The sequence below is a fragment of the Selaginella moellendorffii genome, unplaced genomic scaffold (genome assembly GCF_000143415.4).
Source record: "Selaginella moellendorffii unplaced genomic scaffold, v1.0 SELMOscaffold_2, whole genome shotgun sequence".
Lineage (NCBI taxonomy): Eukaryota > Viridiplantae > Streptophyta > Lycopodiopsida > Selaginellales > Selaginellaceae > Selaginella > Selaginella moellendorffii.
In genome coordinates this window covers 4,179,576-4,206,714 of record NW_003314263.1, presented here as the reverse complement: position 1 = coordinate 4,206,714, position 27,139 = coordinate 4,179,576, and the positions used below count along the sequence as shown (strand labels likewise).

The following is a 27,139-nucleotide window of genomic DNA, read 5'->3' as shown; positions in this document are numbered from 1 at the left end:
AGGAGTGAAGTGTTGGCTCTGTTGTACCGCAAAACAAGTTGCGGTGCCGGCCGAGTATCGCATGATGATGATCCATGACCAACTGTTCCAAAGGAAAAAGAAAACCTGAAATCATTTCCATCAACTTTCTTACCTGGCCGCGGTGTGGATGATGATCGAAGGCCCATACAGAAGCTCCTCAAGAAAAATCGGCAAGCCACCACTGCTCCACAAGAGAAATCTATCATCACCTCTCTCAACCTTTAAAATACTTACCTGGCTGCCATGAAGATGAGCGATGGCGCCTTAACTGGCCCCTTGCCGCTGGTGAAGTAGAAGAATGTAAGATCATTTCCGTAAAACATCAACCTTTACCTGACCACATAGAACCACAAAACCCTAGCCCTAATTATGGTGGGGTTTTTGTCAAAGCCCTAAATTTCTCACCTCTGAGGAGCCCTAGCGATGGCGATGGAGGAGGAGGAGGAGGATGTGGGGCGCGCGCTGCTCAATCGCTTCCACAATTCTCCGGCGCCCGAGCACAAGCAGCTACTGGCGGTGGTAAGCGCGGTGATGGAGGTGCTGAAAGAGCAGGGCCTGCCGCTGATTCCCACGGCGTATTTCGCCGCGACCATGGCGCCGCTGGAGCAGCAATGCAATGCAGGCGCCGTGGATGGAGCCGATACCACGGCTTTCCTCACATTCCTGGCCACGCTCCTTCCCAAGCTTCCCGCCTCCGTGCTGCGATCCACGAGTGGAAAGGCTCTGGTTGTTTTGGACAAGGTGCTGGGGGACGCAAAACTTCCGGCTGCCACTGCCAAGCCCGCGCTGTCGTGCATCGAGTGCATCCTTTGCGCCGCCGATCGATCGAGCTGGCCGGCTCTGGCTGGATCGTTCCAGTTGCTTCTCAAGTTTTGCGTGGATATGAGACCAAAGGTACGCTCGCTTCGTTTTCTTTTCTTTCTCCGGAGCTTGATCGCAGGCTTCTCTAGGTGCGAAGGCGCGCTTACTTGTGCGCTGCGCAAGTCTTGTCTAGCTTCCATGGCTCGGCGGCTCTCGACAAAGCTAGCGACTTAGTTGCCTCGTCGTTCGAAGAATGCGCGTCACCTTTCCTGGCCAAAGGCAAGAGCAACGAGGACGCTGCCGCTGGTGCTCTGAAGCTCTTACACATGATCGGGGCCATGCGGCTTCTTCTGCCAGCCATGTCGCCCAAGACCATCGCGAGAGTGCTTCCCAGCGTCACACTTCTCATCACTTTGAAGCAGTCACTCGTCACCAGGAACGTACTCAATGTTCTTCTTTCTCTGGGAAGAAGATCCAGGACGGGCGTTTCATCGGCGGCATTGGTGGGCGTTATTCGTGCTGTTCTCTCCCTCGTCACGGCTGATAACAGGGATGTGGACGAGGTCATGACGGCAGTTCATGTGATAGAGCAGGGGCTGTCTAACTTGTACGCCATCGATCCTAAACTCTGCGCCGGCCAGCTTCCGGCGCCATTCGATGCCATCACAGGTATAGTTCCTTTTCTTTCTTTTTTCTCTTGGAGCCGAAAGTTTCCTTTACTGTATTCCAGATCTCTTTGCTTCGGAACAGGAAGAGGTTGTGTTTGGTGCAGCGGAGTGTCTCCGAGGCTTAGCAGATCGCTTCATAGATGGCGCAATGCTGAGACAGCTAGAAACCGATCCAGTTGCTATTGAAAGTATCTGTTCGTCCGTTGAAAGGTCATTGAGCTATGAATATTCCGGCGCCTGGGATAAAGCTTTGCTCGTTGTCTCGGCACTTTTCCAGAAAATGGGTAACTTTCTCTCGCTTTTTAAAGCTGTAGCTCATTCCATTTTATTCCTTCTTTTTCCAGGTGAGGCCTCCTTTCGATTCATGAAAGGAATTGTTAAAGTTCTCGCCGAACTACAAAAACTTAGAGACGAGGACTTGCCTTGTCGAAAGCAGGCAAGTTTTACACGCTAGATTTCACGTTTGATACTCTTTTACAGCTACACAATAGTTTTGGAGCAGCCGTTGTGGCTATGGGACCAGAACGTTTTTTGGAGCTCTTGCCATTGGACATGGATGCCACGCAGCTAGACAAAGCCCGCATCTGGTTGATACCTATCTTGAAGCAACATCTTGTTGGAGCAAGGCTCAAATACTTCGCGACTACCATCGGTCCTTTGGCAGAAAATCTTGCAGTAAAAGCACATGAGGTTGATATATATATGTTTTCTTTTAGAATCGTACTAAACAGCGTTCTTTGCAGCTTTCTGGGGCGCCCGCAAAAAATGCAGAAGCATGCGCACAAGCTCTTTGGGCTCTTCTTCCATCCTTTTGCAATTATCCTGTGGACACCAAAGACAGCTTCCAGGTGATTGCAAAGCTTCTTGGGGAGTCAATGAGAAAGTATCCGGACCTTAGAGGAGTAATCTCTTCCAGCATCCAGGTGAAGCTTCTTACTTCCTGTGCACTACGCTTGACGTCGTTTTTATCCTCAGACATTGATAAAGCAAAACAAATCTATCTGCGACGCTAATGACGGCATGGACGTGGATTTGGATGCAAAGGAAAAAGCATGTTATTCCAAGGACATTGCCTCGGCAAACTTGTCAGCCATTTCTGCGTTTTCGGATAAGTTTCTTCCACTTCTTTTCAATATATTTTGCGAGTCACCACCAGAAAAACGGGGAGAGTTACAGGTACTAGGATGCATTATCTATTTTCTCTTTTTTTTTTTAACAAGTGAATTGCTAGGCTGCTATTGGTGCTTTTGCGTCTATATCAAGCAAAGCTACTGTTCAGAAGTTTTTCCGAACGGTCATGGAGAAGCTTTTGGAAGCCACCAAAGATACAAATGCGAAAGAGAGAAGGTAATTCGTTACATAACTACTGAAATCATCTATGGTCTAAAATTTTGGACAGGTGCATGTTTATGGATCTTGCTTTGTCACTAGTTGGTGGTTTGGATCATAAAGGCTTGAGCGCGCTTTTCGCAGTTGCAAAGCCTGCATTGCAGGTGGGAGTTTTGGGCACGCAAAACCTTTATTTCTTCATTATCTAATTATCTCCCTTTAGGATCCAGACTCTGGTGTTCAGAAAAAAGGATACAAAGTTCTTGCTGGTATTTTGAAGGTAAATTTTGTTTTCAAGTGCTCAGATTTATGTTTCGAACTTACAGGAACATACTGATTTTCTCTCTTCAAAAGAGCAAGAAATATTTGAAGTTATCGTGGAAGCTACATCTGCATGCCAGTCCTCTGCAAAACAATACAGGGTTGCTTGCTTGCAGTTGTTGATTCTACATCTCGTGCAGGTAGATGCATCTTCAATTAGTTTTCGTCGTTGATAATTTTTTTGCCATTTCAGCAGGGGGACGAGAATACGAACGACTACATAGCATTCCTTCTCAAAGAGTCTGTTCTTGCGCTGAAGGAGGTATTTAATCAGCGTCAATCTAAAGCAGCAAATTGGCCTTTTCTCTTACAGAATAACAAGAAAACAAGAGACGGAGCTTATGAGCTTTTAATTGGAATTGGGAATGGCCTGTTGCAAGTTTCTGACGAGAAACTTGTCCAATTTTTTAGAAAGGTATTGACAGCTTGTTTTTAACTCCATATATTTGATGTTTCTGGGCCCAGTTGGTGGGATGTTCCGCAGTAACAGGCTCAGCTGGAGAGCCGCATGTCATAAGTGCGGCTCTCAGTGCAATTTCAAGGATGGTGTACGAGTTCCCAGCGGAGCTGAAAGGCGAGATACACCGATATCTTCCGAGTGCATTTTATTTACTTCGCAACTACAAGAGTCGAGAAGTAATCAAGGTTAGTTTTAATTTTGCTTTTGTTGAAAAGAACAACTGGTGGTTTCTATTTTGCAGTCCGTTCTTGGCCTTTTAAAAGTAATCGTTGCTATGATGTCTAAAGAGGAGCTTATGCCCCGTTTGAGTGAAATGGTGGAGGCTATGATGGTTTGGTCTGAAGATCCGAAGAACAGATTTAAAGCAAAGGTCGTTCTTTTATTGGTGCACGCTCTTTATGCTTACCGAATGGAACAGGTCCGCGGGATACTGGAGAAGTTGTTAAAAAAATGTGGATTTGAGGCCGTTTCTGCTGTTATGCCCAAAGAGCATGCCAAGCACCTCGTCAACATTCGAAAGGTACTTGATTCAGTTTCTTGTCTAGCTAAATCGGATGAATCTGCAGAGGAAGGACCACGAAGAGAAGAAAAAGAGATCAATTATTGATGGCGAGGATGACAAGAGATCGCACTTCACTCGTGCAACCACAACGTAAGTAGAATGATGGTATATCATTTTCACTTGTCACACTCGTTTTTAGCAGGCGCAGTAAGTGGAAGCACACGGACATCTTCTCTGACTCGGACGAGGACAACGATGGCGACGACGAGAGCGAAGGTGCGACGGCTTTCACAAGGTCCAAGGCTACTACTGCCAGGTAAGCTTCACCTCTCATATTCCCTCATTTGCAAGCGTTACTACTGGTAAAGCAGGTCAAAGAAGCTGCCAAAGCAAAAGAGGAGGCTCCCGGAAGACGAGCGAGGAAGGGACGAGCCTCTGGATCTTCTTGACGTTTCAAAGACGAGGGCGGCACTGTCAACTCTAGGAAAGCCAAAGAAGAGCCAGGCAGAGAGCGACGAAGACATGGATTTTGATCCAGATGGCCGTTTAATAGTGGAAGAAAGGCAGCCGCAGCAGCAGCAGCAGCAAGGACGCGCCTCCAAGCGGCCGAGAGACGAGGAAGAGGAAGGAGAAGAAGAAGAGTTTGGCAGGAGCAAAAAAGGTGCTAAGAAACGGGGCAAAGTGGCCGCCGAGAACCAAAAGAAGAGGAGCACTGGCTGGTCGTACAAGGGCGACGAGTACGTGAACAAGAAAGGCGCTGGAGGGGACGTGAAGAGGGACGGGAAGCTAGAGCCGTACGCGTACTGGCCCCTGGACGCTAAATTGCTTAACCGGCGCGGGGAGAAGAAGGCCGCGGCTCGCAAGGGAATGGAGAGCGTTTTCAAGGTGACCAAGAAGCTCGAGGGCCTGAGCGTGAACAAGGCACTGGGGGGAATCCAGAAGAAGCGGAAGAAGCAGCACAACAAAGCTCACAAGAGTGGAGCTAACAGCAAGTCCGCAAGGAGCAAACGATGAAAAGGATATGCCGAGAGTCTCCCTGTACAGCTCAGTAATTTTGCTAGTAATTTGTTATTTTTAACTACTAAGCTTAAGTAGAGGAATGAAGAAAGCTAAACGATCTCCAAACAAAACTAAAATGTGAAACCATGCAAAGATGACAATCTTTTTTTGTTACTAAGGTTTAACAAAAATTTAAAAGAGAGGAAAACTCTTAAACATTGCTGGAATGATAAATGTAGCTCATAACCATGTGCTGTTATGCAGTAAGACATGTCTACTGTTTTCATTATCATGTGATTAATCAGTTATAGATGGGGAGCATGACAAATAATCTCACTGTGATCTATCATATGCACTTGTCACTCTTTTTGCAGTTCACAAACATCTTCTACGAGGATAAAAGAGAGAGCAGAGCTTCCAAATTAAAGCAAGGTGGCATCGTTTTCTCGACGCGCAGAGCTGTACAGTTAGCTTCTTTTTTTGCTTTTCCCGCAAGAGAATCGAATGGATATGAAGAAACAAAGGGAACCATACCTTTGCCAAGTAGAAAAAAAAAAAAAATCCAATATTCACTTCCAATATGCACGCTTGGAAAGTGTGGTGTATGCCCGCCCCGCAAGCTCAATGGTTGATGTTACACTGCTGCAGGTATGGGTGATCGTAGCTCACGTACCTCGTCCAGTACGACTTGTATCTCGAAAGCCCAATGTCCAGCCATGGCTTGAGATTGCCGTTGTAATGCACCACCGCGGCTGCATCCATGTCCGCTTTGTCGATGCTTGGATTGTAGCCCAATCCCAGGACGTGCCACGACTTGTCCAATGGATGCGTCAAGTTGTAGAAGGTGATGAGGCCAGGGGGTAGCGTTCCGAGCTTCCACAGCAGCCTGTCCTCGTTCTGGAAAGCAAAAGCAAAACCTCTTGTCAAACACGAGGCAAAAGATAGATATCGATCCTAAAGCCATTACCATGTTCTGCCACTTGTGGTAGATCCCCGTTATGTCGCGCCGCTTCCACTCTTTGAGATCGAAGACGTTCATCCCGTACGCCCAGCCACACGCGTCCGGGTTGAAGTTCCTGGCGATGTGCGGGTTGGAGAAGTTCAAGTACTTGTCGAAGCGATGGAAGCTGGCGCCGCAGGTCTCGACAGCACCGTTCACTTTGCCTTGCAGGTCTATGCTCCACAGGCCGGTGAGGTCCTTCTGGACAACGATGTCATCGTCCAGGAAGAGTATCTTGTCCAGCTTGGGATAGATTTGCGGCAAGTAGAAGCGCAGGTGGTTGAGCATGGAGAGGTACTTTGGATTCCTGTACTTGAGATTGGATGACCCCGAGGAAACGGACGTTGGATGATCGGGCTTGAAGTAGTAGTCCTTCATGGCAGCGGATTCTAGCTGTCGAAGAACCGGGCAGTAGGATGAGTTGAGCCACTTGAAGTCGTCAATGTTTTGGACTTCAATGGTGGCCTTCCCAGGCGGATTGGCGAGAAACCACATGCGCATGGCGCCGTAGTTGAGCCTGTCCGTGACAACGTGAATGACATGCTTATGCGGTTCCTGAAAAGCGGAAAATCGTTAAGTCGCTATATAGTACTGGAGTCATCGAACCTGTGCATGCCGTACTGTGGAGCTAACTACCACCGATGCCGCAAGAATGTTGTCGGAGAAAAGTGAGTAGTGAAAGAGCGTTGGATCGTCGAGCTTTTCTTGTGATGGGAATTCGCGCTTCTCGGGAGGAAGTGTGTAGTACTCCACGTTTAGGCGAAGCGAAAGGCAATGGAGAGCCTTTGGAATGGTCTTAGCCGCGAGCTGACTGAGAAACGTGCTTTGCTTCTTCAATGTTTGGGCGTACTCCTGGGAAGACTGTAACGTAGCACGCAACTTCCTTACAATCAGTCCGCAGTCATATAGTTCACTGCGAGCTTGCGTCAATGTCTGCCCCATGGTTCTGATCCTCTCGTGTGCACTGCAGCAGTGAAACATGTTAGAGAATTGCTGTGCTGCGAAAGAAGAAAGAAAATTACCTACGAGAGAGATCAGAATCCAGATTAGCGTCTCCCAACGCACGTGTGGTCTCCCTTATCCGCAGTTTCAAATCCCGAAGGAGCCTCAAGTTGTTGCGAGACTGAGCAATGCTTGCATACACTCTGGCCATAATCAGTTGCTCTCGCATCAGCCGAACAAGGTTGTCCGAGTTCTCGTTGTCTTCGCGCCTCCAAATGCTGTACTTCCCCATGATGTTCCTCGACACAGCTTTAGTTCGCTCGATGGCTTCGGCCTCTAGTTGCGCGTTCTCTTTCTCATCGTGCTTGGTGAGCTGCAGCAGTCGCTCCTTTTCCCTGCGTAGTTTGATATGCTGCGTGTGTAGAAAGAACTCAAGTTCGGTGCTCACAATCAACTCCATACCTCTGGCGGCTGCTCCCGGTAATGCACATCTTGTAGAAGCAATCCGCTCTTTCCTGTAACATACAAACCTCTTAAACACCCATTTTCGTTTTCCTGCCAGCTAGCTAATTACCTTGACCCGTTTCCGACGAGTTGAACGAATCGGAAGTAACAGAGGGTGTCCCGTTTGTAATCTCTCCTTCCTGTCCTTCCTGCTCCAAAGAGATGCGTTAGAATTGATGACTTCACCAACAAGAATAAAACAAACCTGAAGACTATCGTTCTCAAACTTAAGCTGCTGGTCATCATGCTCTTGTACTAAAGAAGACGGTGTATCCTTTACAGCTTTGAGCCTCAGTATCCGATCTGGGTCGTCTGAATTGGCCAGAATGACGCTCAGAACCTGCAACCGACAACCCGAGATAAATTGCGTTCACAAAAGGCGCGTTCTCTCGAGAACATTTACCTCCTCGGGAAGAAAGCTCTCCATTTGATGATCTTGTCCCGTCAGCTTGCGAGCACTCTCAGCACCATGGCTTTGCTGGAAAATCAAACACAAAGAGTTAGAATTAAATCAATCATAGGTAGAGGTATAACCATAACTTACATCGAAAAAATCCTTGGCGTCTAGAACACTCTGTAGTCATTAGCCATTTGCGAGAGAAGGAAAAGAAGAGACTTACTCAAAGCTGAGCCAAAGCTGCTGAAACGCACTGCCAGGAAGACGAGTGGAGCTGTGACGAGGAGCGCAAACAATGTAGCTAGAATGTGGGTGCCGCCGTGCTTGCCCGTGCCTCCCTTGCCGCGCTGCTGGAGGAGGGACGCCGATGAGCTTCTTCTACTGGGAGGCATGATGCCGGACGCCCGAAATCCCTATCCTGAGCTACTCTGCCTATCCACAGTGATATTTCGCGGCGCCGGAGCTCGATGCTTGCATAATACGCGATCCAGATGCTTCAAATCCTCGCCGCCTCTCCCAATGGAGCTAGATCGATCGCCTTGAAGATCATCCACCGCATTGCCTTGCCCAAATCTGGATGGGATTCGCGGCGCACCCCTGCATTGTATCCAAAATCTGGAGCGACGCGCCTGCGATTCATGGCGCCAGCGCCCCAGCGGAAGGGATAGCGCGATCCCTAATGCGATGGAGGGGGAGAGGAGAGGAGAGAGGAGAAAGAGGACAAAGAGGCTCCTCACCACACTGTCCCGTTTCTCCCAAAAACCATGCACCACATTGAGCTCCTTGTCAAGCGTCCGGCAATCCACGCCGTCCAGACGGGGCCCGCGTGCGTGGCACGCACTCGTGCGTCGGATGGAGAGCAGGTACTGGTCGTTGGATCCAGAGGGCGCAGAGACAATCGCAACCGCTCAACGCAGACATGCCGACAGCTCTTTGCTCCAGCTCTGTTATCCATCGGTTCTCCAATACAATACACCAAGGGTTCCTTCCGCGAACCAATGGTCCGAGGAGCCCAGGAGGGGCCACACGAATATTCTTTACTTTTCCCATTGCCTAGATTTTCTAAAGGTCCTGTTAAGCTCCTTGCCATTTCTAGAAACCCTAAAAGGCCGCTAGCGAATCAATGTATTCTACTTTGTTAACGGGTTAGATTTTAACTTTTCAAAAGAGAAAAAACTATTCTGGGATCTAGAATATTCTTAGCATCTAGGCGGGGAAGAAGTGAGAATGTGCATGTTTGAGAGCAAGATGTATGCAGCTCCACCTAAAGGCTTGAGATCGATAACGTTTCTAACAATTTCGCTAGCGGCATTTGCTCCTCTCAACTTGACGACATCGCTACTCGACTCAAAGCCTCCCAAAACACACACCCAATCTACAATGTCTGGAACAAAGGGCATGCTTGACATGAGATCGCATGCCTGGGCAAGATATCCAGCGCGAACAAGCACGTCCAGGATGCAAGAGTAGTGCCGCTTGTTGGGCTTGATCCCAAAGTCCGCTTGCATCGAAACGAAGCAAGCCCGGCCATTGTAGACCTTTCCGGCATGGCTGCAAGACACAAGAGCCGAGACGAAGCAAACCTTGTCCGGAGGGGTGCTGCTCAAATGCATCCATCCTGTAAACAGATTTAGTGCTGTCCAGTTTGACACCAGCTGCTCGTCTTGGAACTTGGTTTTCTTGTAAGTTACTAAGGTGGCGAGCAGTGATCCCCACGACACAACACTCCACTCCGGCATCCTGTCGAAGAACGTCTTGGCTTTCCCCATATGCCCTTCTTGGGCATATGCGAAAAGAAGAGTGTTCCAAGACACGAGATTGGCTTCGGGCATCTGAGCCAGCAAGGCTTTCGTCTGTTCCAGGTAGCGATTGTGGGCATACGCTGATAGCATTGCGTTCCAAGAGGCAGTGTTGTGCTGTGGCATTCTCGCGTCGAACAAGCTTTTGGCTTCCTCGAAGCGGCCGTTTTGAACGTAGGCATCCAGCATTGTGGTGTTGGAAACGAGGCTCCTGCATGGCATGTCGTCGTACGTCTTCTTCACCTCGTCCAAGCTCCCGGACATCAAGAATGCCGAGAGCATCGAGTTCCAGGCGACGACGTCGCGCTCCTGGAGCTCTGAGAAGATCCTCCGGGCTTCTTCGAGCTGCCCGTTTCGGGCATACGCAGAGAGCATGGCATTGCAAGCGATGAGCGTGTAGTGTGGCATTGCGTGATCAAACATGTCCTTGGCCCGCGAGAGGAGCTCCCACGATTCCTTGCGGTTGCTGCACTCTAAGGCCATGTCTCCGAGAAGGGAGATGACGAGCGTGAATGAGACTTGGTCGTGGATTGGGATTGAGTGGAACAATTCTAAAGCCTTGGCTGTGTGTCCATTGTGAGTGTAAACTGCAAGCATTGTGTTCCAAGACACAAGGTTTCTCTCCGGCATCGAGTGGAAGAACAAACGCTCCGCTTCGAGCACGTAGCCGTGGAGTGAATACGCCGAAAGCATCGCGTTGTAGGAGATGAGGTTGTGCTGCGGGCTCTTGTCAAACGCACGCTTGCAGTCTTCAATGCTAGGCCCATTGTGGGCATTCACTGCAAGCATTGTCGTCCAGGACACAAGATCGTGCTGTGGCATAAGCAGAAAGATTGCGTTGCATTTCTTGACTTGGCCTTTAACTGAACACGCAGCAAGCATTGCGTTCCATGACACGAGATCTCTCTCGGGAATCCCAGCAAAAATAGTTTCACAAGCAGAAATATCTCCTCTCTGGGCATTTGCAGTAAGAATGGCAGTCCATGACACGAGATTCACTTGCGGCATCTGATCGAAAACTTCTTTTGCTCTGTCAGCGTCTAATACGTGTGCGTACGCGGTTACCATGGCAGTCCAGGATATCAAATTCTTCTCGGGCATAAGACGAAAGGTCTCTTCGGCTTGTTCCAAATCCCCGCTTCTGGCAAATGCTGTAAGCATGACATTCCAAGTCGGCATATCAAACAGCGGCATCAAATCAAACAAAATATTAGCCTCCCTGATCTCGCCCTTTCGCGCATGAGCCAGGATCATCAAATTCCATGAAAAAATGTCCCTTTTTTTATCGCCCAAGGCATCGAAAACTTGCCGCGCCATGCCCACATTGCCGCACTTGCCGTGGCGCTCAATCGCCCTGTTGGCATAGTACACGTCAGCAATAGGGCACACGTCAGCGGCCAACATTATCGACACGTGGCAACCAGTGAAGCTCACATCATCCTATCTATCTAGAAGCACACAAAGCGCGGCCATAGCTGGGAAGAACACGCACCAGGTAAGAACACCACGAAGAACTCTTTCTTGGGCGATCTCCAAAACTTCCATTGTGTGATCTAGCTAGCACTCCGAGTGATCGATCGATCGCTGCCGGCTATGGCGACAATGTCTGCGAGCTTTGTAGCAGCGTCCACGATTCCAATCTCGCGAAGCAGCGGAAGCAGCAAACAAATCCACAGGATGAGCTCGTTTGGAGGCCTCAAAGCCATCAACAGCGTCATGGGATTGGGCTGCTCGCAGTGCGTTGACCAACAATTCGCGCAGCTCCAAGCCCGAGCGCTCAAATCTTCCTCCAGGCGTGGTGGTGCACTGGCCGCCAAGGCCAGCGTCTCGGAGGAGGTCTTTCGCGTTGTTCCCATCATGACCGTGCTTGTTCTCGTGGGAGTCGCCGTTGGTTTTGTGTTGCTTCGGGTGGAGCAAGCGGTGGAAGAATCCGAGGATGGCTGAGCGCATGATCGATTGATCGATACTATGTGATTGTGTGGAGGTTTGCCATGATCACGTAGCTTGCTGCCTCCCTTTCATCCATCCTCATCAAACAATCAAAGGCCTCCTTTCCCATCTCCACGTTGTTCCATTTCTTACAGGCAGCCAACACTGTTCTCCAAGTCATGAGGTTTGGATTTACGCCAAGAGGCATGGATTTCACCACCGCCATGGCTTCGTCTAATCGATTTGCTCGTCCAAGCATATCCACCAGGCAATTGTAGTGCTCGATTCCGAGACAAACTCGATGATCTTCACCAAAAAAAGCGAAGTAGTTCTTTCCTCTGTCAACCAGGCCAGCATGGCTACAAGCCATGAGAACTTCGAGAATAAGTGTGTTATCCATCTTGGTTCCTTCGTCTTTCATTTTCTCGAAGAGAGTCAACGCTTTCCCAGCGTCTCCGAGTCGACTGTATCCGGCGATGAGCGACGACCACGCTGCCGTGTCGATCTTCCTCGAGCTCAATGAATCGAAAGCTTGCTGGGCTTTGATCACGTTCCCACACTTTCCATAGAAATTCACCAGGGAGGTGGCCACGCAGTGCTCGTCTTCCATCCCGGCTCTACAAATCTCGCCGTGGAGCTCCACTCCAGCTCCAAAGCTCGTCGACGCAGCGCACGCCTCGAGTGCCGCTATGAAAGTTTGAGCGCTGGGACGTATGATCAATCCATTATTCTTCTTCATCCTTTGGAGCAACTCTAGAGCCTCGAGGTTCTCTCCATTCTCGACACACCCCGCGATCATCACATTCCAGGAGACAATGCTCCGAGAAGCAATCGACTCAAAGATGGATCGAGCTTGGGAAAGAGATCCACACGAAGCATACATCGCCACCAAAGTTGTTGCTACGTAAATATCCGTGTCGCAGCCCCTGGACGACGCTTCCAAGTGGATCTCACGACCCTTTTCCAGAAATTTCAATCTCTCGCCATCGTCTTTGCCCATGCAAGAACACGCCTTGAGCACGGCCACGAAAGTCCGGGCATTTGGAACACAAAGTCGGCCAACTTTCATGAGATCGAAAGTTTGGAGGGCGAGTTCCATCTCTCCGGCCTCCACGAATCCAAGTATGAGGGACGTCCAGGACACAACATCGTGGCATTGCATGGATCCAAAGACACGAGTGGCATCAGCCATGGTTCCACACTTGGAGTAAGCGTCGATGAGCGCGTTTGCGACGAAGATATCATCAAAAAGATGGCCAGTGATCGAGGCTTGATCATGGATCGCCATCGTTCTTCCCAGGGACTTGAGTTTCACGACGCTTCCATTGCTTGGGAGCTCCAATCCATCCTCAAGAGCTGCCAAGATGCCACAAGCCATCAAGGCAGCAACAAAAACTCGACCATCGAGCCCAAGCCCCTCGAGGAGAACTCGAGAGTAGAGCTTCATTGCCATCTCCCCGTCCCCATTCTCGGCAAATGCCAGCATCAGCGCAGTCCACGACACGATGCAGCGAGTTTTCATCCGATCAAAGACTCCCCGAGACTCGATCAAGCTCCCACACTTTGCGTACAAAGCCACCAGCGTGTTGGCGACGAAGAGATCATGATCGCAGCCTTTGCTCTTCGCTTGCGAGTGGATCCATCGTGCCTTTTCGAGGCATTCCGTCTTGACCAGCTTTGACCTATCCAGCAGCATCGAGCAGGCCGTGAGCGCCGCCACAAAGGTCCGAGCGTTTGGCTCCCACTTTCCACGACTCGCTTGCAAGCACGACGAGAAGAGCTCGAGGGCCAAGTCGGGCCTTCCATTCTCTGTGTAGCCAGAGATAAGCAATGTCCAGGAGACCACACCGTGACACGGCAATCGATCGAAGATAAAACGGGCCTCGTCGATGAATCCACACTTGGAGTAGAGATTGAGCAGCAAGATGGCCGAGTGTGAGCTCGGTCGCAAGCCGGCATCCATCACTTGGCTGTAAAGCTGCTTGCCTCTTTCCAGCGATCTACACCTCTTGAGCTCGTCCAGCAACACGTAAATGCTTCTTCCTTTGATCATTCTCCATCGCCCAAAAGCTCCAAACACGAATGTCCCAGGGGAAGCCACTTGACATAGAATATCTTGTCACGTCAGCTTGGCAATGATTCCTTAATCCCTTGCTGAAACAGTTTGGTCACTCTTTGTTGCTAGTGGCAGCCTCATTGACGCAAAACAAGTGCACTCACATCACTCAGTTTTGCATATGCACTTTGAGCTACTTGGGACACTGATGGAAACACATTTGCTATTCAAATAAAAGAATTCATGTTCAAAGAATGAACATAAATGTATTCCAATCCAAGCTACACTCAAGATGCTCACAAAGAACAAAACACTCCATACCCTTCTTCATTTCCAAAGCCTTCCACAGACATCCCTATCAGTAGCTGCAACACTCAGTCCGAACTGCTGCTACGCACTAAGCCCAACTCCCTTCATCTTTGCCTTCCGCATCTAGGAGAACCTTTGTCTCTAGCATTTTCTACTTGAACTCCTTTCCATCCTTCGCCATCTTTATCTGGCACTTTCCCTTATACATCTTCTCAATCTGCTCATCACATACTCTCTTAGTTGCCAAATATTCCTTCACCTGAATAAATGTAAACTGCTACTCCAACTTTTGGATCCATCCAGGTGAGCTTCCTCTCGGGCCTCCTCTTGGTCAAGACAACGCTTCAAACACCCATTTTCCATCAACATACTGGAAATCACATGATCAAAACACCTCATCTTCATGCAAGATGCCCATGCCAGTATCTACATCTCATAAATCCACTTAAAGTGTCAGTCTTCATCCATGCCCCATACAGCCATGTCCTCTTCCTCCTGAATCCTCTGTATCTCCGCTTTTAAAGTTTCTGGATGACCACCTCTTGGGGCAAGATACCCACCTTAGACATGTTTTCCCAACCATGCCAAAAGCATGTATCCACTAACTTTGACCAAGTATTTCCCCTGCAATCACATCCTGTTGCATTCCTGAAGGTACACCTCATAGTCATACATAATACCTTCATGATCAAGCCACAAGCACTCACTCATGAAACAAAATTTCTCAACTTCAAGGGTCTTGTACTTGTCCTTGAGATCGTTCTTGAGAACTTGCCATGCCTTGCTCAGGATCTCAGTGACCTCCATCTTATGCCCCTTACCATATGTGAGAGGAGTCACTCAGTTGGTCACCACCACACCAATCACTTGGGTGCTGCTCCCAAATCTTATCACCCATGAGGGGGTGCCCCAGAACTCCTGAAATATCCTGACCTCAAATTTCACTTGACTGTGGTTGACCTGTTAAGCCAAAACACAAGAGAAAATCCAAGCTTCTTCTATTGCTTATTACATCACACTCCATTGGTCTCACACCTCTATGTCATGTCCTCTTTCTTTCCTTGCTTCTCCTTTTATCCTCTTTCCTTTTATGGTTTTCTTCCTATGTTTTTCCCCTCTTCTTTTAGTCTTTCCTTGCACTCTTAACTCTTTCTTTAACCCAAGCTTATTCTCCCAAACACAAGAACACTCACCTTTTCTACTCTAAACCAAGGTGGAAACACTTACCTTTGCTTCCAAGTCCACAATTTGGGGTTGAAGGATCATCATCCTTTGTTGCAGTCATGGATAAGCTGATGCTACAAGGGAACTTGCCTCTTCTAGTATCCAGATTGCTAATCCCATGTCAAGGAATCTCCTCATGCACTCTTTACCTCAGACTGCTTGCTCTTGCCCTCAGCCTCACATGTCTTCGGTGGCAATGCTGGCTACGGTCACTTAACCAATCTCCTAGTGCACAGAACGTCTCCTCAATAATGAATGCTACACATTGCTCTGAGATCCCCTTACTGGAATCCAGCACAAAAGAGTGGGAGGACGTTGAGTGAACTTGATAAGAGATTCTTTAGCAAGAGTCTTTTCATTATCAGAGGAGATGACCACTGGCTCTTCCATTTAATCATGCTGCAGCTGTTAAATCTTCACCAAGGTGTTGCTCCTCCTTGCCCAATCTCTTGAAGTCACACCCAATATGCATTTAAAGTGCCACCTTTCAACGATTCACCATTGTGAATATTAGGGAAAGCTAACTGTGAGAGAAGAAAGTGCCACTTGTTGCTAATGCCATATGCCAGCATGCGAGTGACTTGTTGCCCTCCCCTCTTACCTCTCTATTTTTCCCACTCTTTTCTCTCCCTTTCTGCCTTTCCACTTTTCTATTTTCATTAGTTTTGTATTTATTTCTATTTATATTTCTGATCCTAAAGGCGGTTTAGATGCTCTAGCAGTATCTAATGATGAAGTCTTGGGTATGCTCCTCTCTTCACCTGGTAACTTTGTAGGGTCCTTCCATCCATGAATTCTTCTTTTCTATACTTCTTTCACTTTTCTTTCTATTTTCATTAGTTTTATATTTATTTATATTTATATTTCTGATCCTAAGGCAGTTTAGATGCTCTAGCAGTATCTAATGATCAAGTCTTGGGTACACTCCTCTCTTCATCTGGTAATTTTGTAGGGTCCCTTTTTCATTTATGAGGTCCAAGTGTACAAATATAATGCCATATACTAATATTAGTGTAGTGGGATTTTGGTAGTGGGATTTTGGTAATATCGGATTGGTTTTAATCTGGACCACTTGCTCTTATATATAAGCTAAGATTTTTGGGCTAATTGATATACATATTTCTATATTTCATTTCTATATTCTATGCATTCACATTGGTGAAGATGGAGGGGTAGTTTTGATTGTGCCTAAGTGCTTGGATTTGGGAGTTTGGTTTAGATTTAACTTTTATATCATTCAGATCTTCCTTTTCTTTTAGCTTTTTCCATTTCTTTTCTTTTTCTTTTTCCTTTTCCTTTTCATTTATCTTCATGGCAGAGCAATAGTCTCCTCCTCCTCTGACTCTGGAGCAATAGTTGGTGCAATTGTTTGATACTATATGATTGTAATTGAACAACTAAATTTAGTTGATAGTAGTATTCGTGGCATGTGGTATAGCTCCTAGTGATCAAACTCTCTAGAATTCCCACGGAAGAACTCCAACCGAATGCAAGGATTGGCAACAAAAGCAAAACTTTATAATGATTGCCACATATCATTTTTGGGATGATGCTTAGCATTTGTATAAATTTCCCATGTTTCCAAAGGACAATGCTATAGTGGTATAATGGTTTGAGTGTAGCTACTTGTGTAGATTAAAGCATTCTCCTAAATATTTTCAAATGCACATTTAGACATGCTAACGATTATGATGATGCTTTTAACAATTGCATCGTCTTTGTCAAAAGTCATCTAAATTGGTGATGTAATTTGGTGTTTATTTCCGAAGCCTTTTACTTCGTACGGAGTTAAATATATTGGAATGAATCAAGTTAAGAATGTTGTGGGTAGCACTTTATCAAGATTTTGTAGGATTTATGCATATATTTACTCTAGCCACCATTGATAATACTTTTTGTTTGGCACAACATTATGAGATATTGCCTCTTCCACTTCTTGCTCCACAGCCTTCAGTTTCACTTTATATATGAAATGGTCCTGTTCTAATGGAGGTTGATGTTGTTGCTACCCGAGTTCAAGGACAAGGGCGAGGACGTGGTTGTGGCCATGATATCTACTACTAGGCATATGATGAAGTTGGTTGTACTTATTAACATTGTCGGCATTTTCTAGAGTGGAAATCTCTATTTCCAAGTTGGAGACCTTGGTATTAATAACATCTTATTGATGTTGCTAGTCATTGCGGGTGGTGTCAAATCAAACTTTTGATTTCATCCTTGGTATGGATTGGTTGCAATGCAATCATGCTAAGTGTAATTTTGAAGCTTCTCCCCCTTGTCTCATACTTTTTTATATTTCTTTTACTCCTCTCACTTTTATACCTTTTTCTACCTTTGCTTCTATCACTTTTTTCTATTCATTATTTCCTTTTATATTTCTGTCTTATTGCTCTTTTCCCTTCTTCAATCTTTTTGATGGTCTTTGTGTTGTAGTAGTTGACAAACTCATGAAAGAGTATGCTGATCTCTTTGAATTTGACATGTCATATAGGGCCAAGATTACAACATATCATCCTATTTCAACTGGGGATGCTCGTTCAATTAAGATTCCTGTTCATCATTAGTCACCCAAAGAGAACAAAATTTTATGTGCAAATATTAAGAAAATGTTAAAAAAAAGGGTGTTATTTGAAAGTCACAAAGTCCCTGGGCTTGTGAACTTCATCTTGTGACAAAGTTTGATGGAAGTATTTGTTTTTGTATCGATTATCATCCGTTAAACAAAGTGACGATCTTGGATGTGTACCTTCTTCCCCACACTACTGATCTCTTGGATTGTTTAGGGAGAAGTCATTGGTTTACTAAGTTAAATCTTGTTTCTGGGTACTAGCAAATACTAATGGCTAAAGAAGATATTTTTAAGACTACATTTTATACACTATTTAGTCTGTATAAATTCTTAGTGATGCCATTTGATTTAAACAATGCTTTAATAACTTTCTATCAGATGATGAGTAAGGTTCTTTGCGATATATTAGAGGTGACTGTTGACTTCATCGATAATGTCTTAATCCACTTGAAAGAGATGTAGAAGGAAAACGTTTATAATGTTCGTAAGGTGTTGGATCAGCTATGGGAAGTTGATTTAAATTTGAAGTGGTTGAAGTGTGTGTTTAGGTCCAAAGACATAACTTATCTTGGGTAATATATTTTTCATGAAAGTTTGCAAGTTGATCATGACAAATCTATAATTTCCCTATTCTGAAGTGTGTAAATGATGTGCAATGCTTTTTAGGCAGGTGCAATATCTCAATTATTTTATTAATCATCTTTCTAATCACACTACACAATTGCGAGTATTGTTGAAGTTGTTAACATCATCTTTCATTTAGTCTACAATTGTGAACGGGTGTTTACGAATCTCAAAAATCTATTAACGACTCCTTTGGTTTTGGCATATCATTATTACACTCAACTTTTCACTTTTCTATTGTGGAGTAGTTCATCTTCATTGGTTGTAATGTATGGTTAATATATGCAATAAAATGGCACTAACCAAACATACTTGAACTCTCTTGCATCAACACACATCCAAGACCATGTTTTATTTCGTTAAAGTGGGACTTATTCAGTAAAGTGGGACATTAATTAGCATGTGTCCACATGCCATTTCCTAGTACTTAATTAATATTTATTAATATTTCTATCAGTTTTTTAATTTATTTTTTTATATTTCACAATATTATAACACAAAATCATATGAAAAGTTTTTAATTTATAAATTATAAAGTTAAAACTTCAATTTTTTATTGTTGTTATAAAAATGGCATGTGGCCACACACCATAAGTGGGATAATGAAAAGTCCCACTTTAACGAAATAAAGCATGACCGATATCAAAAGTATCAAGAGTGTTTAGTAGCTATTTGGGGCTTTGACAAACTTCATGTATATGTAAGCAACCAAAGAGAACGACTCGAGAGACGATCCATAGGGGTTCAAATACAGAGGGAAAAGGGCCCATGAACAAGAGTGCACCCCCTTTTCCAATTGGTTAAGGGTCTTGGGATATTTGGGGTTAAGCGTCCTTGGGTTTGAATAGTACTGGGCTGGGTGACCTCCCGGGAAGTCCAAACTCAAGAGCTTACATTTGGTATCGGAGCGGTCTCGGGTTCAACTCTGTTGGTTGGCTAAGGGAATCACACCACTTGTTGATTGACATCTGGCTGGTCCAGTTTGCTCCCGCTGGGCTCGACCCGAGGGGTAGGGTGTCAAGAGAGCGGGGCTCTCGGGAGAGCTGCGGCTCTCAGCTTCCGTTCACGAGGGCGTGAACTTGTAGGGAAGCGTGGTGGATTGTAAGCAACCAAAGAGAACGACTCGAGAGACGATCCATAAGGGTTCAAATACAGAGGGAAAAGGGCCCATGAGGGGTAGGGTGTCAAAAGAGCGGGGCTCTCGGGAGAGCTGCGGCTCTCAGCTTCCGTTCACGAGGGCGTGAACTTGCAGGGAAGCGTGGTGGATTGTAAGCAACCAAAGAGAACGACTCGAGAGACGATCCATAAGGGTTCAAATACAGAGGGAAAAGGGCCCATGAACAAGAGTGCACCCCCTTTTCCAATTGGTTAAGGGTCTTGGGATATTTGGGGTTAAGCGTCCTTGGGTTTGAATAGTACTGGGCTGGGTGACCTCCTGGGAAGTCCAAACTCAAGAGCTTACAGTATATCAACATGGTTTTTAAACATTACTAAAAAGTGATCATGCTATAGTTATTTCATTATTGAAGCGAAAGAACTTTGTTGGTCGTACTGTTCAGTGGGCTTTGAAGCTTCATATATATCATTTTGATGTAATTCATCCCCCGGGGAGTTCTATAGTTGATATTGATGCCCTTTCTCGAATTCCTCTTCCTTCTTCACTCTCTTCTCATGTTTCTGACCACTTTATTACTCTAATATCTGTGAATTTTTTAGACGAAGATTCTATGTCGTCGGTGGTTACTGTATTTGACATTCAATATCCACAAGGTAAAGAGCAAAATTTACCTTCTTTTAACGAGATTCATGAGGCTCAAAATATTGAGCTATGGATTCGAAGGCTTTATGATGGGTTTGAGAATCTTGCATCATTTGTTGATTGCCATTTTGGCATTTATATTCTTAATATCACATTGAGGACAACCTTCTTTATTTTGTGAGGATGAATTTTGATGATCATTTATGGCTGGTGGTGTTTTCGATCTTTATTCCATGCTTTCTCCACGCCTACCATGATTCTTTTATTCTATATAGGCATATGGGACATTATCGTATGACCGAGAAACTTCGTAGGTTTTTCTATTCACTAGAGATGTGACATGATGCTATCCGGTATATGCATAGCTGCGTTTGGTGCCAAACTTGTAATACTCCCCCTTATGTTGCAAAATAACAATTGGAATTAATTGCAGTTTCTTGTCCATTTAAGTTGGTAGTATTTAATCTGATGGGACTTTTTCCACGATCAACTGCTAGCAATGAGTATGTTATTATTGCTTTTAATTACTTGACTCGCTAGGTGAAAATTAATGTTTTTGGTAGTGCATTTGCAACTATTGTTGAATACTTCCTCTTCAATCAAGTGGTGTTCTAGCATTCTTATCTAAAGTAGATTCTTTTGGATAATAGTCCTACATTTATAGCCGAGGCATTTCATATTTTGATGTCTCGGTTGGGGATATGCCACACTTTCATGAGTTCTTATTATCCACAGTCAGAAGGTTTGGTGAAATGGTTTATTTAGACCTTCAAAAGGATGATCGTGACGTACATGAATTTTCAGCATTCAAATTGAAATGATTATTTGCCATCTCTTCTGTATGTGTATGTTACAGGGGTGCAGAGTTCTATTGGTGCTTCACCATATAAACTCCTATATAGTTATGATTCAATATCACCAATGGAGTTAGGTTTACCTTCGCAATTGCCATGAACTACCGATGCTAGGTCATGGGATTAATATTTAATGAGCATTCTTCTACTTGTCCAAACAGAGTCTATTGAACACTTAAGCTGCGTATAAGTTGAACAACAATAGCACTATAACTCCCATCATTATCCATTTGTAGAGTACAAAGTGGATGACTTAGTATTAGTCTATTTTCCTCATATTAAGATACGTGGTTTATCTAAAAGGCTTCTTACTTAGTGGAAAAGACCATATCAAATGTTGCGGCAAGTTGGATTACAAGTTTATAAGGTTTGGCATGATGTTCAATAGATCGATCCTTCAGAAATTGTGCATGTGCAAAAGTTGAAATGCTTTGTATAAAAGGATCAAGAACAATTGGCACCACCTATAAATCCATTAATGCCTCCTCCTGATGTTCCTCGAAGTCCTAGTCCATCCATAAAAAGACTTTGATAGTTTTCCATCATTCCGAGAGGAGGGGATGATTGAGGTTCAAGTGTGTGGTTACCATGCCGTATATTAATATAAGCGTAGTGGGATTTTAGTAGCTGTCAGATTGGTTTTAATCCAAACCACTCACTCCTGTATATAAATTAAGGTTTTTGGGTTAATTGATATGCAAATTTTTGTAGTTCTGTGAATGCACAGAATATAAAAATAAAATACAAAATGTGCATATCAATTAGCCCAAAAACTTTAACTTATATACAGGTGTAAGTGGTTCAGATTAAAACTAATCTAACGCCTTTATGCTAATATTAATATACAACATCATAGCAATACACTTTGGACCTCATAATTAATTTTATATTTATTTATATTTATATTAGGCAATTTAGATGCTCCTCTCTTCACAAGGGTCCCTCCATCCATAAATTCTTTTCTATACTTCTTGACTTATGCCACTTGCACATGTTCTAAGTTTGACTTGCAATATTTGAAAAATTACTCTTGATGTAGTCAGTAAGATCTGCTGATGAGGATCTTCGTCAAGTTGGTGATGGGTCTTCTATATGGAATATCCTATTGAAAACTAAAGAAGAAGAGAAACTCTATAGCTAAGATATCATCATTGTTATACATACACATGTGAGAGTTTGTGACTCTCTAAATCCACCTCAACCATATGGTGATCTCAAATGTACTACATCATTGGAGTATTTTCTTGCCTGGTCGCCTAATACCCCATCAAGCATCCTAGAATAGCTTGCTCCCAATTTTGCAGGAAGTTCTTTGTGGTGAGCGTCCATTTGCACACATACCCAATGTGTTGATATGGTGCGATGCTATACCCTGGCCGATTTGAGGCATCTTTCGGAAAATTTCCTTTGTCCCAAAGAACCGTGTGAGGAGCCCCATACTGGCAAATGATCTTCCTAAAGAACCATTTGCTCACCTCTGAGGCCAAACCAGGTAATGATTTTTTGCTGCGGATTTTAGGTAGGTGTGGAATCCTCTTTTGGTTTGGCCATTCTTTCTATTTGGAGGCTCCAGGGGGAGCACAAGTAATTGGATGTGCTGAGAATCTCTCGTTGCATTCTTACTAGATATGTTGATGCAGAACTTTGGAAACTTGGTAGAGCTTTTGGTTTTTCTTTGGAGCTGTCCATTTCTGGCCATCGTTTCCCATTGTGTACACTGATAGACCTGATTATAGGACGAAAACAATGTCAGAACAGAAAACAAAGACATTTCAAGGCGGAGTGCACGAAAACAAATATTTAAAAGGAAGAAGAAAAAAAACAAACATCTCGCAAGCGGGGTGATGTCCTGTCAAATGTAGTCTTGCTCGATGGATGGTGTTCTAGTGAAAATATCCAAAAACCTGAAGAGGATGCTCGTAATTTAAAAAAGGTGTCGCAAGCGTGATCATCATCCATAGTTCTTCTCGTTTCCTTTGGCATTTATGATCTTCTTGAGCATTTCACAAAGTAATTGTATGAGCGCTAGCAAAGAGATAAAATCATGGTCTTTTAGCATGTACACCCTGGAACTTGTCCACAGCGGCACATCCATCCCAGCGCAAATGCTCCTCACACCAGAAGTCTCTAAGGATACTTCTCGCTCTTCATCTCTTTCTTGGATGATTCATTTTGAAATGCTAAATGAGCAACGCAACACCATCCACAGGCGGCTGCAACCAGTCGATCCAAAAAAACATTAAAACAGAAATGTCACTTGACGTCTGCCAAGTGTAAAGTGATACCTGAGTCGCAATAAAAGAAAGGTAGCTCACCATTTGAAAGCCACCGGAATCCGTGAGCAGTGGCCAGTTCATAAACTCGTGCAGGCCTCCCACGGCGTCCAGGTCTCAAAGCGACTAGATAATTTCCAAAAATAATCTCGCAACCAGAGGACTGCTAGAATCCGCAACCCCCCCAAAAAAGAAGACAAACCAAGTTTATAACAAAAAGAAAAATTGCTTTCCCTGAGTTCCCAATACCTGAACAACAGATCATTTCTAGAGAACCACACGATAGAGATCAAACAAGAAAAACGCGTCAGGAGTTCGCATAGAAACGCCACAGTAAAAATCGCGCACATAACAAATCTATGCCCCAGCTCGCCAAGACAATTTCTGGGAGGACAAACGTTTTATACGGTACACTGTACCTATATAATCCAAAAAAAAAACCAAATCCAAAATCAGCGATGAGCTCCTTGAAGAAAGACTTTTCTATCTGTTGGGAGACGCTTGCGAATCCACTCTACCCAATGTTTTTCCCTCTCCTTTTGGAGCTCGGCGTTGATCATCTTGAGCTCCAAACTTCGTGGTGGAGCTTTTCTTCTCGTCTCCTGCCACTGCTGATGAGCTTTGGGATCACTGGCTGCACGGATAAAATCTAACCTGTTAATGCCACGGGATCTTCATCATGGCATTGTCTTGGCTCCTTTGATGTTGACTGTATTCGTCTTCCAGTTTCTCGAAGGCAGTGGCGACGGTGGATCCAGGACTCTGTCGCAAAGGCAAGTAAGACACAATTCGTTTTTTGTTGGTGTTATAGTTAATGCGAACGAGGTGAAAGGTTACGTCGTCCAAGCTCTCCGTCATCAGGCTTCGCTTTTGAACACTTTCATTTCGATTTCCTCTCAGCTGTTGCTCTGTTGCAATTTCTGTTGGCAATTTTCCTCGAGTTGTGTGGTTTTGGAGACTTTACTGCGTCGTTACTTTCCTGTCTCGGGGGCCTCAGGGACTTGACCAAAGAAGTGGTAAATCTCGGACTAGGATTTCTCGAGCCACTGATTTCTTACAAAGTCGGCAGAAATTCTAGAAAGGAAGGTTGAATCTATATCAAAGGGAAATAAAGAATATATTGAGAATACACGAAAGGCAATTCGCCATAAGGGTTAGGGCAAGCTTATCACTTGCAAATTCGCCATAAGGGTTAGGGCAAGCTTATCACTTGCAAAGTCTAGATCTAGAGGAAGAGAGAGAGCAAGGAAAATTGGGAGTATAACAGAATGCAAAATTGCTATATTATTCTAGATTTAGATGAAACACTAATCAGGGAAACTGAAAATTCAAAGTATGTATATCATGTAGCCAATGCCTTTTACACACCAATGCATGGGAGTTCTGAATTCTTGTCAGTTCTCAATGCAATCCCCAATGTGCAGATGCATTTTTTTAGCTCGGGTAGAGAGTGTAGGAACATACCTCTTGTGCAACAGATCATGGAGGGTTGCTGCTTAAGGTGTAGCTACAATATCTTTTCTATGTCTCACATGACAAAGGAATCTGGTTCTTGGGATTACAAAAAGAAGTTGGAGAACTTGGGTTTTGAGCTTCCATGGACCATCATGGTGGATGATGAATCCTCAGGTGTTGCAGCTACTGGTGAAGAGATCAATTTCTTGCAAATGTATTATTTTAGTCAATCAGAGCATTTGCAAGATCGGGAAGTACTAAGGCTACGGAGAGAAAACAGTTTGATCCGAGCTCTTGGTTTGATAATTTGGGCTTTGGAACTGTCAATGATAGCAAATTGCACTTTGGTTCAAGCTTTGGTTGCAATACAGTGGGACCAAAATGGCAAGTATGCCCATCAACGAACGAATGCAATACAAGTTTATGACGTTGGACTTGCCGCAATGCAAAAAGTAAATCCAAATATCGTGCTTTTGGGTTGCACTAACAATGCTATGGTTTATCCATGGTCTGAATTAAAGATGGATCATCATTCAAACGCACATGAAAAGTTTTGGAGGATTGGGTTTGGGAAGCAAAAGATAGACAGACTAATGATGCATAGACTACAATTAGATGTTTCTCTCCCAGCAGTTAAGACTCGTGATGTGGAAGAGGATCTTTGTATTGATGCATTGTATTGCCAATAGCAAAAGAAACTTTGAAAAGATACACAGACGTTTCAGGGGCTTTTAAAAACAGCCACTACTGGCCGAAGCATCAACAGGTTCTTGAGATTTCGGGATTCAATCCCGTCAGATGTACGTTTTCCTTTTGTGGTGCGGTGGTGGTCTGGGTGACGAGAACGCCAGCCTTCTCTCTGCTACACTGTCAACATGAACGAACAGATGATCTGAGCTTGGCTTACCTGCTCCACTATGCGTCGGCAGAAGAAAGCAACGTACATGAATTCTTTGTCGACATGCTTACCGCCAAAGCAAGGAGCAGGGCAGGTGGAGAGTTTGACAAAGTAATAAACTGCACTTCATTGCATAATATCTCATGCTTCTAGATGGGCACTGCGAGTTTCTTAGAATTTATGTCCACCAAAACAAAAGGAAGAAGTTTTCTTGTCCAGCACAGTGAAGTGCCTTAACCGCACCTTGTACATCAACGAGGTTCCTACACCCGCCGGTCCCTAGCTCAAAAGCAGCTCTTGAAAAAGATCATCCTGCCGGATCCAGGCTTTTACAAGCTCCGGCTCCTCATTCTTCAATTCCAATTCATCGCCCTCTTCGAATTCCCAGCCGGAGGAATCTCTCTAGTTGACACTAGAGCTAAAGGCATAAAGAAAGGAGAGAATGGGGCCAAACCCGAGAGACTGTTTGTGAGTGTAGTACCAGCGCATAGCTTTGCGGCGTCCTTGGCTAGACTTGGCCGGGGCGCCATCAAAGGCGCCACTAGAAAAGATCGAAATTAAGAGGGAAAAGGTGGAAGATTTCTTACTTGACGCTGATGCCGTGACTGTTGTTCCCCGCACCAGTCAATCTGCCGCGTTCCATCAGGGAGCAGCCCTAAAATAAAATTAATACCAAACTAATCTTTAGAAATAATATATATACTTGTAGAATATATATGTTTTGATAAATTAAAATACTAAATTTTTATTTTTAAAACGTAAACTAAAAGTGGATCATAATATCCTTTGTCTTCTTGAAAAACATTTACTGTTTAAATTCAGTTTTTGTATTGTAACAAAATTTTGTTATGTGAATCATTGATGAATCAAAATATAACTTTTTACCTTCATAAATTAGATGAGAATTTGTAAATAGTTACAATAATTTAAAACCTCATAATCTATTATGACATAAAAATTTCAAAAAAACTTTTATATATATATATATACAGAGAGAGAGAGAGAGAGAGATAGATAGATAGATAGATATAGATATAGATATAGATATAGAGTGACATACATATGTCAATATTAAATTTATATTATTATTTTTATATTCATTATTAGTTTTATTTCATTTTATTTTAAAAAGATATATATAAGTAATTTAATATGCTTTCTCATACCAATTAATCCACCAGAATACTACATATTTTAAAGCTTTTGACTAACTTTTAAAATTTAAATTTAAATTTAAATATGAACCTATATAAAAATTAATTTCTACAACTAACAACATTTTAAAAAAATTAGTAAATATTATTTAAATAATTTTAAAAAATAGTGCTGAAGGTTTAATAGATAGTATTTTGTAATATTTATAAATGAAAAACATAGGAATACAACAATAATAACTAATGATATAATTTTAATATGAGAGGTTTAATATATTCCAAGAAAACTATT

General features: G+C 44.2%; 5 protein-coding genes and 1 long non-coding RNA gene across 6 annotated transcripts; 2 read left to right on the top strand and 4 right to left on the bottom strand.

Annotated features, from left to right (window-relative positions):
* The first annotated feature begins 407 nt into the window (after nt 1-407).
* LOC9661625 (RRP12-like protein) lies at nt 408-5,216 on the top strand. The gene is made up of 19 exons (XM_024664583.1): nt 408-915; nt 972-1,491; nt 1,553-1,774; nt 1,835-1,926; nt 1,971-2,180; nt 2,234-2,413; nt 2,466-2,666; nt 2,722-2,837; nt 2,890-2,983; nt 3,043-3,099; nt 3,146-3,280; nt 3,334-3,402; nt 3,454-3,555; nt 3,606-3,785; nt 3,842-3,970; nt 4,019-4,120; nt 4,167-4,252; nt 4,302-4,418; nt 4,474-5,216. The coding sequence occupies exons 1-19, from the start codon at nt 445-447 to the stop codon at nt 5,114-5,116; spliced, it is 3,726 nt and encodes a 1,241-aa protein (XP_024520351.1). The 5' UTR covers nt 408-444; the 3' UTR covers nt 5,117-5,216.
* Nucleotides 5,217-5,376: 160 nt separating this feature from the next.
* On the bottom strand, nt 5,377-8,689 carry LOC9643340 (polygalacturonate 4-alpha-galacturonosyltransferase). The gene is made up of 10 exons (XM_002962682.2): nt 8,168-8,689; nt 8,092-8,111; nt 7,951-8,025; nt 7,753-7,887; nt 7,618-7,696; nt 7,506-7,558; nt 7,124-7,455; nt 6,708-7,065; nt 6,069-6,656; nt 5,377-5,998 (listed from the first exon to the last, which is right to left on the bottom strand). Exons 1-10 carry the CDS (start codon nt 8,334-8,336, stop codon nt 5,723-5,725), a joined length of 2,085 nt encoding a protein of 694 aa, XP_002962728.2. The 5' UTR covers nt 8,337-8,689; the 3' UTR covers nt 5,377-5,722.
* A 454-nt stretch (nt 8,690-9,143) lies between these two features.
* On the bottom strand, nt 9,144-11,147 carry LOC112341362 (pentatricopeptide repeat-containing protein At4g02750-like). The gene has a single exon (XM_024661306.1). It carries the CDS (start codon nt 11,145-11,147, stop codon nt 9,144-9,146), a length of 2,004 nt encoding a protein of 667 aa, XP_024517074.1.
* Nucleotides 11,148-11,803, top strand: LOC9643339. The gene is made up of 2 exons (XM_024664608.1): nt 11,148-11,238; nt 11,301-11,803. Exon 2 carries the CDS (start codon nt 11,337-11,339, stop codon nt 11,685-11,687), a length of 351 nt encoding a protein of 116 aa, XP_024520376.1. The 5' UTR covers nt 11,148-11,238; nt 11,301-11,336; the 3' UTR covers nt 11,688-11,803.
* Nucleotides 11,710-13,725, bottom strand: LOC112341357 (pentatricopeptide repeat-containing protein At4g18520, chloroplastic-like). Its single transcript, XM_024661297.1, has one exon. It carries the CDS (start codon nt 13,723-13,725, stop codon nt 11,710-11,712), a length of 2,016 nt encoding a protein of 671 aa, XP_024517065.1.
* A 12,075-nt stretch (nt 13,726-25,800) lies between these two features.
* On the bottom strand, nt 25,801-26,340 carry LOC112341761. Its single transcript, XR_002990661.1, has 2 exons — nt 26,281-26,340; nt 25,801-26,234 (listed from the first exon to the last, which is right to left on the bottom strand). It is a non-coding gene; the product is annotated as an uncharacterized LOC112341761 (long non-coding RNA).
* Between the last annotated feature and the right edge of the window lie 799 nt (nt 26,341-27,139).

Bases quoted from the DNA above. Each gene is read 5' to 3' on its own strand.
- LOC9643339 (XM_024664608.1), top strand. From the start codon at position 11,337: ATGGCGACAATGTCTGCGAGCTTTGTAGCAGCGTCCACGATTCCAATC.
- LOC112341362 (XM_024661306.1), bottom strand. From the start codon at position 11,147: ATGTTGGCCGCTGACGTGTGCCCTATTGCTGACGTGTACTATGCCAAC.
- LOC9661625 (XM_024664583.1), top strand. From the start codon at position 445: ATGGCGATGGAGGAGGAGGAGGAGGATGTGGGGCGCGCGCTGCTCAAT. The intron at 2,667-2,721 runs GTACTAGGATGC...GTGAATTGCTAG, and splicing joins AAAAACGGGGAGAGTTACAG to GCTGCTATTGGTGCTTTTGC. The intron at 3,100-3,145 runs GTAAATTTTGTT...TCGAACTTACAG, and splicing joins TTCTTGCTGGTATTTTGAAG to GAACATACTGATTTTCTCTC.
- LOC112341357 (XM_024661297.1), bottom strand. From the start codon at position 13,725: ATGATCAAAGGAAGAAGCATTTACGTGTTGCTGGACGAGCTCAAGAGG.
- LOC9643340 (XM_002962682.2), bottom strand. From the start codon at position 8,336: ATGCCTCCCAGTAGAAGAAGCTCATCGGCGTCCCTCCTCCAGCAGCGC. The intron at 8,026-8,091 runs GTAAGTTATGGT...TTGATTTTCCAG, and splicing joins ACGCCAAGGATTTTTTCGAT to CAAAGCCATGGTGCTGAGAG. The intron at 5,999-6,068 runs GTAATGGCTTTA...TTTGCTTTCCAG, and splicing joins ACCACAAGTGGCAGAACATG to AACGAGGACAGGCTGCTGTG.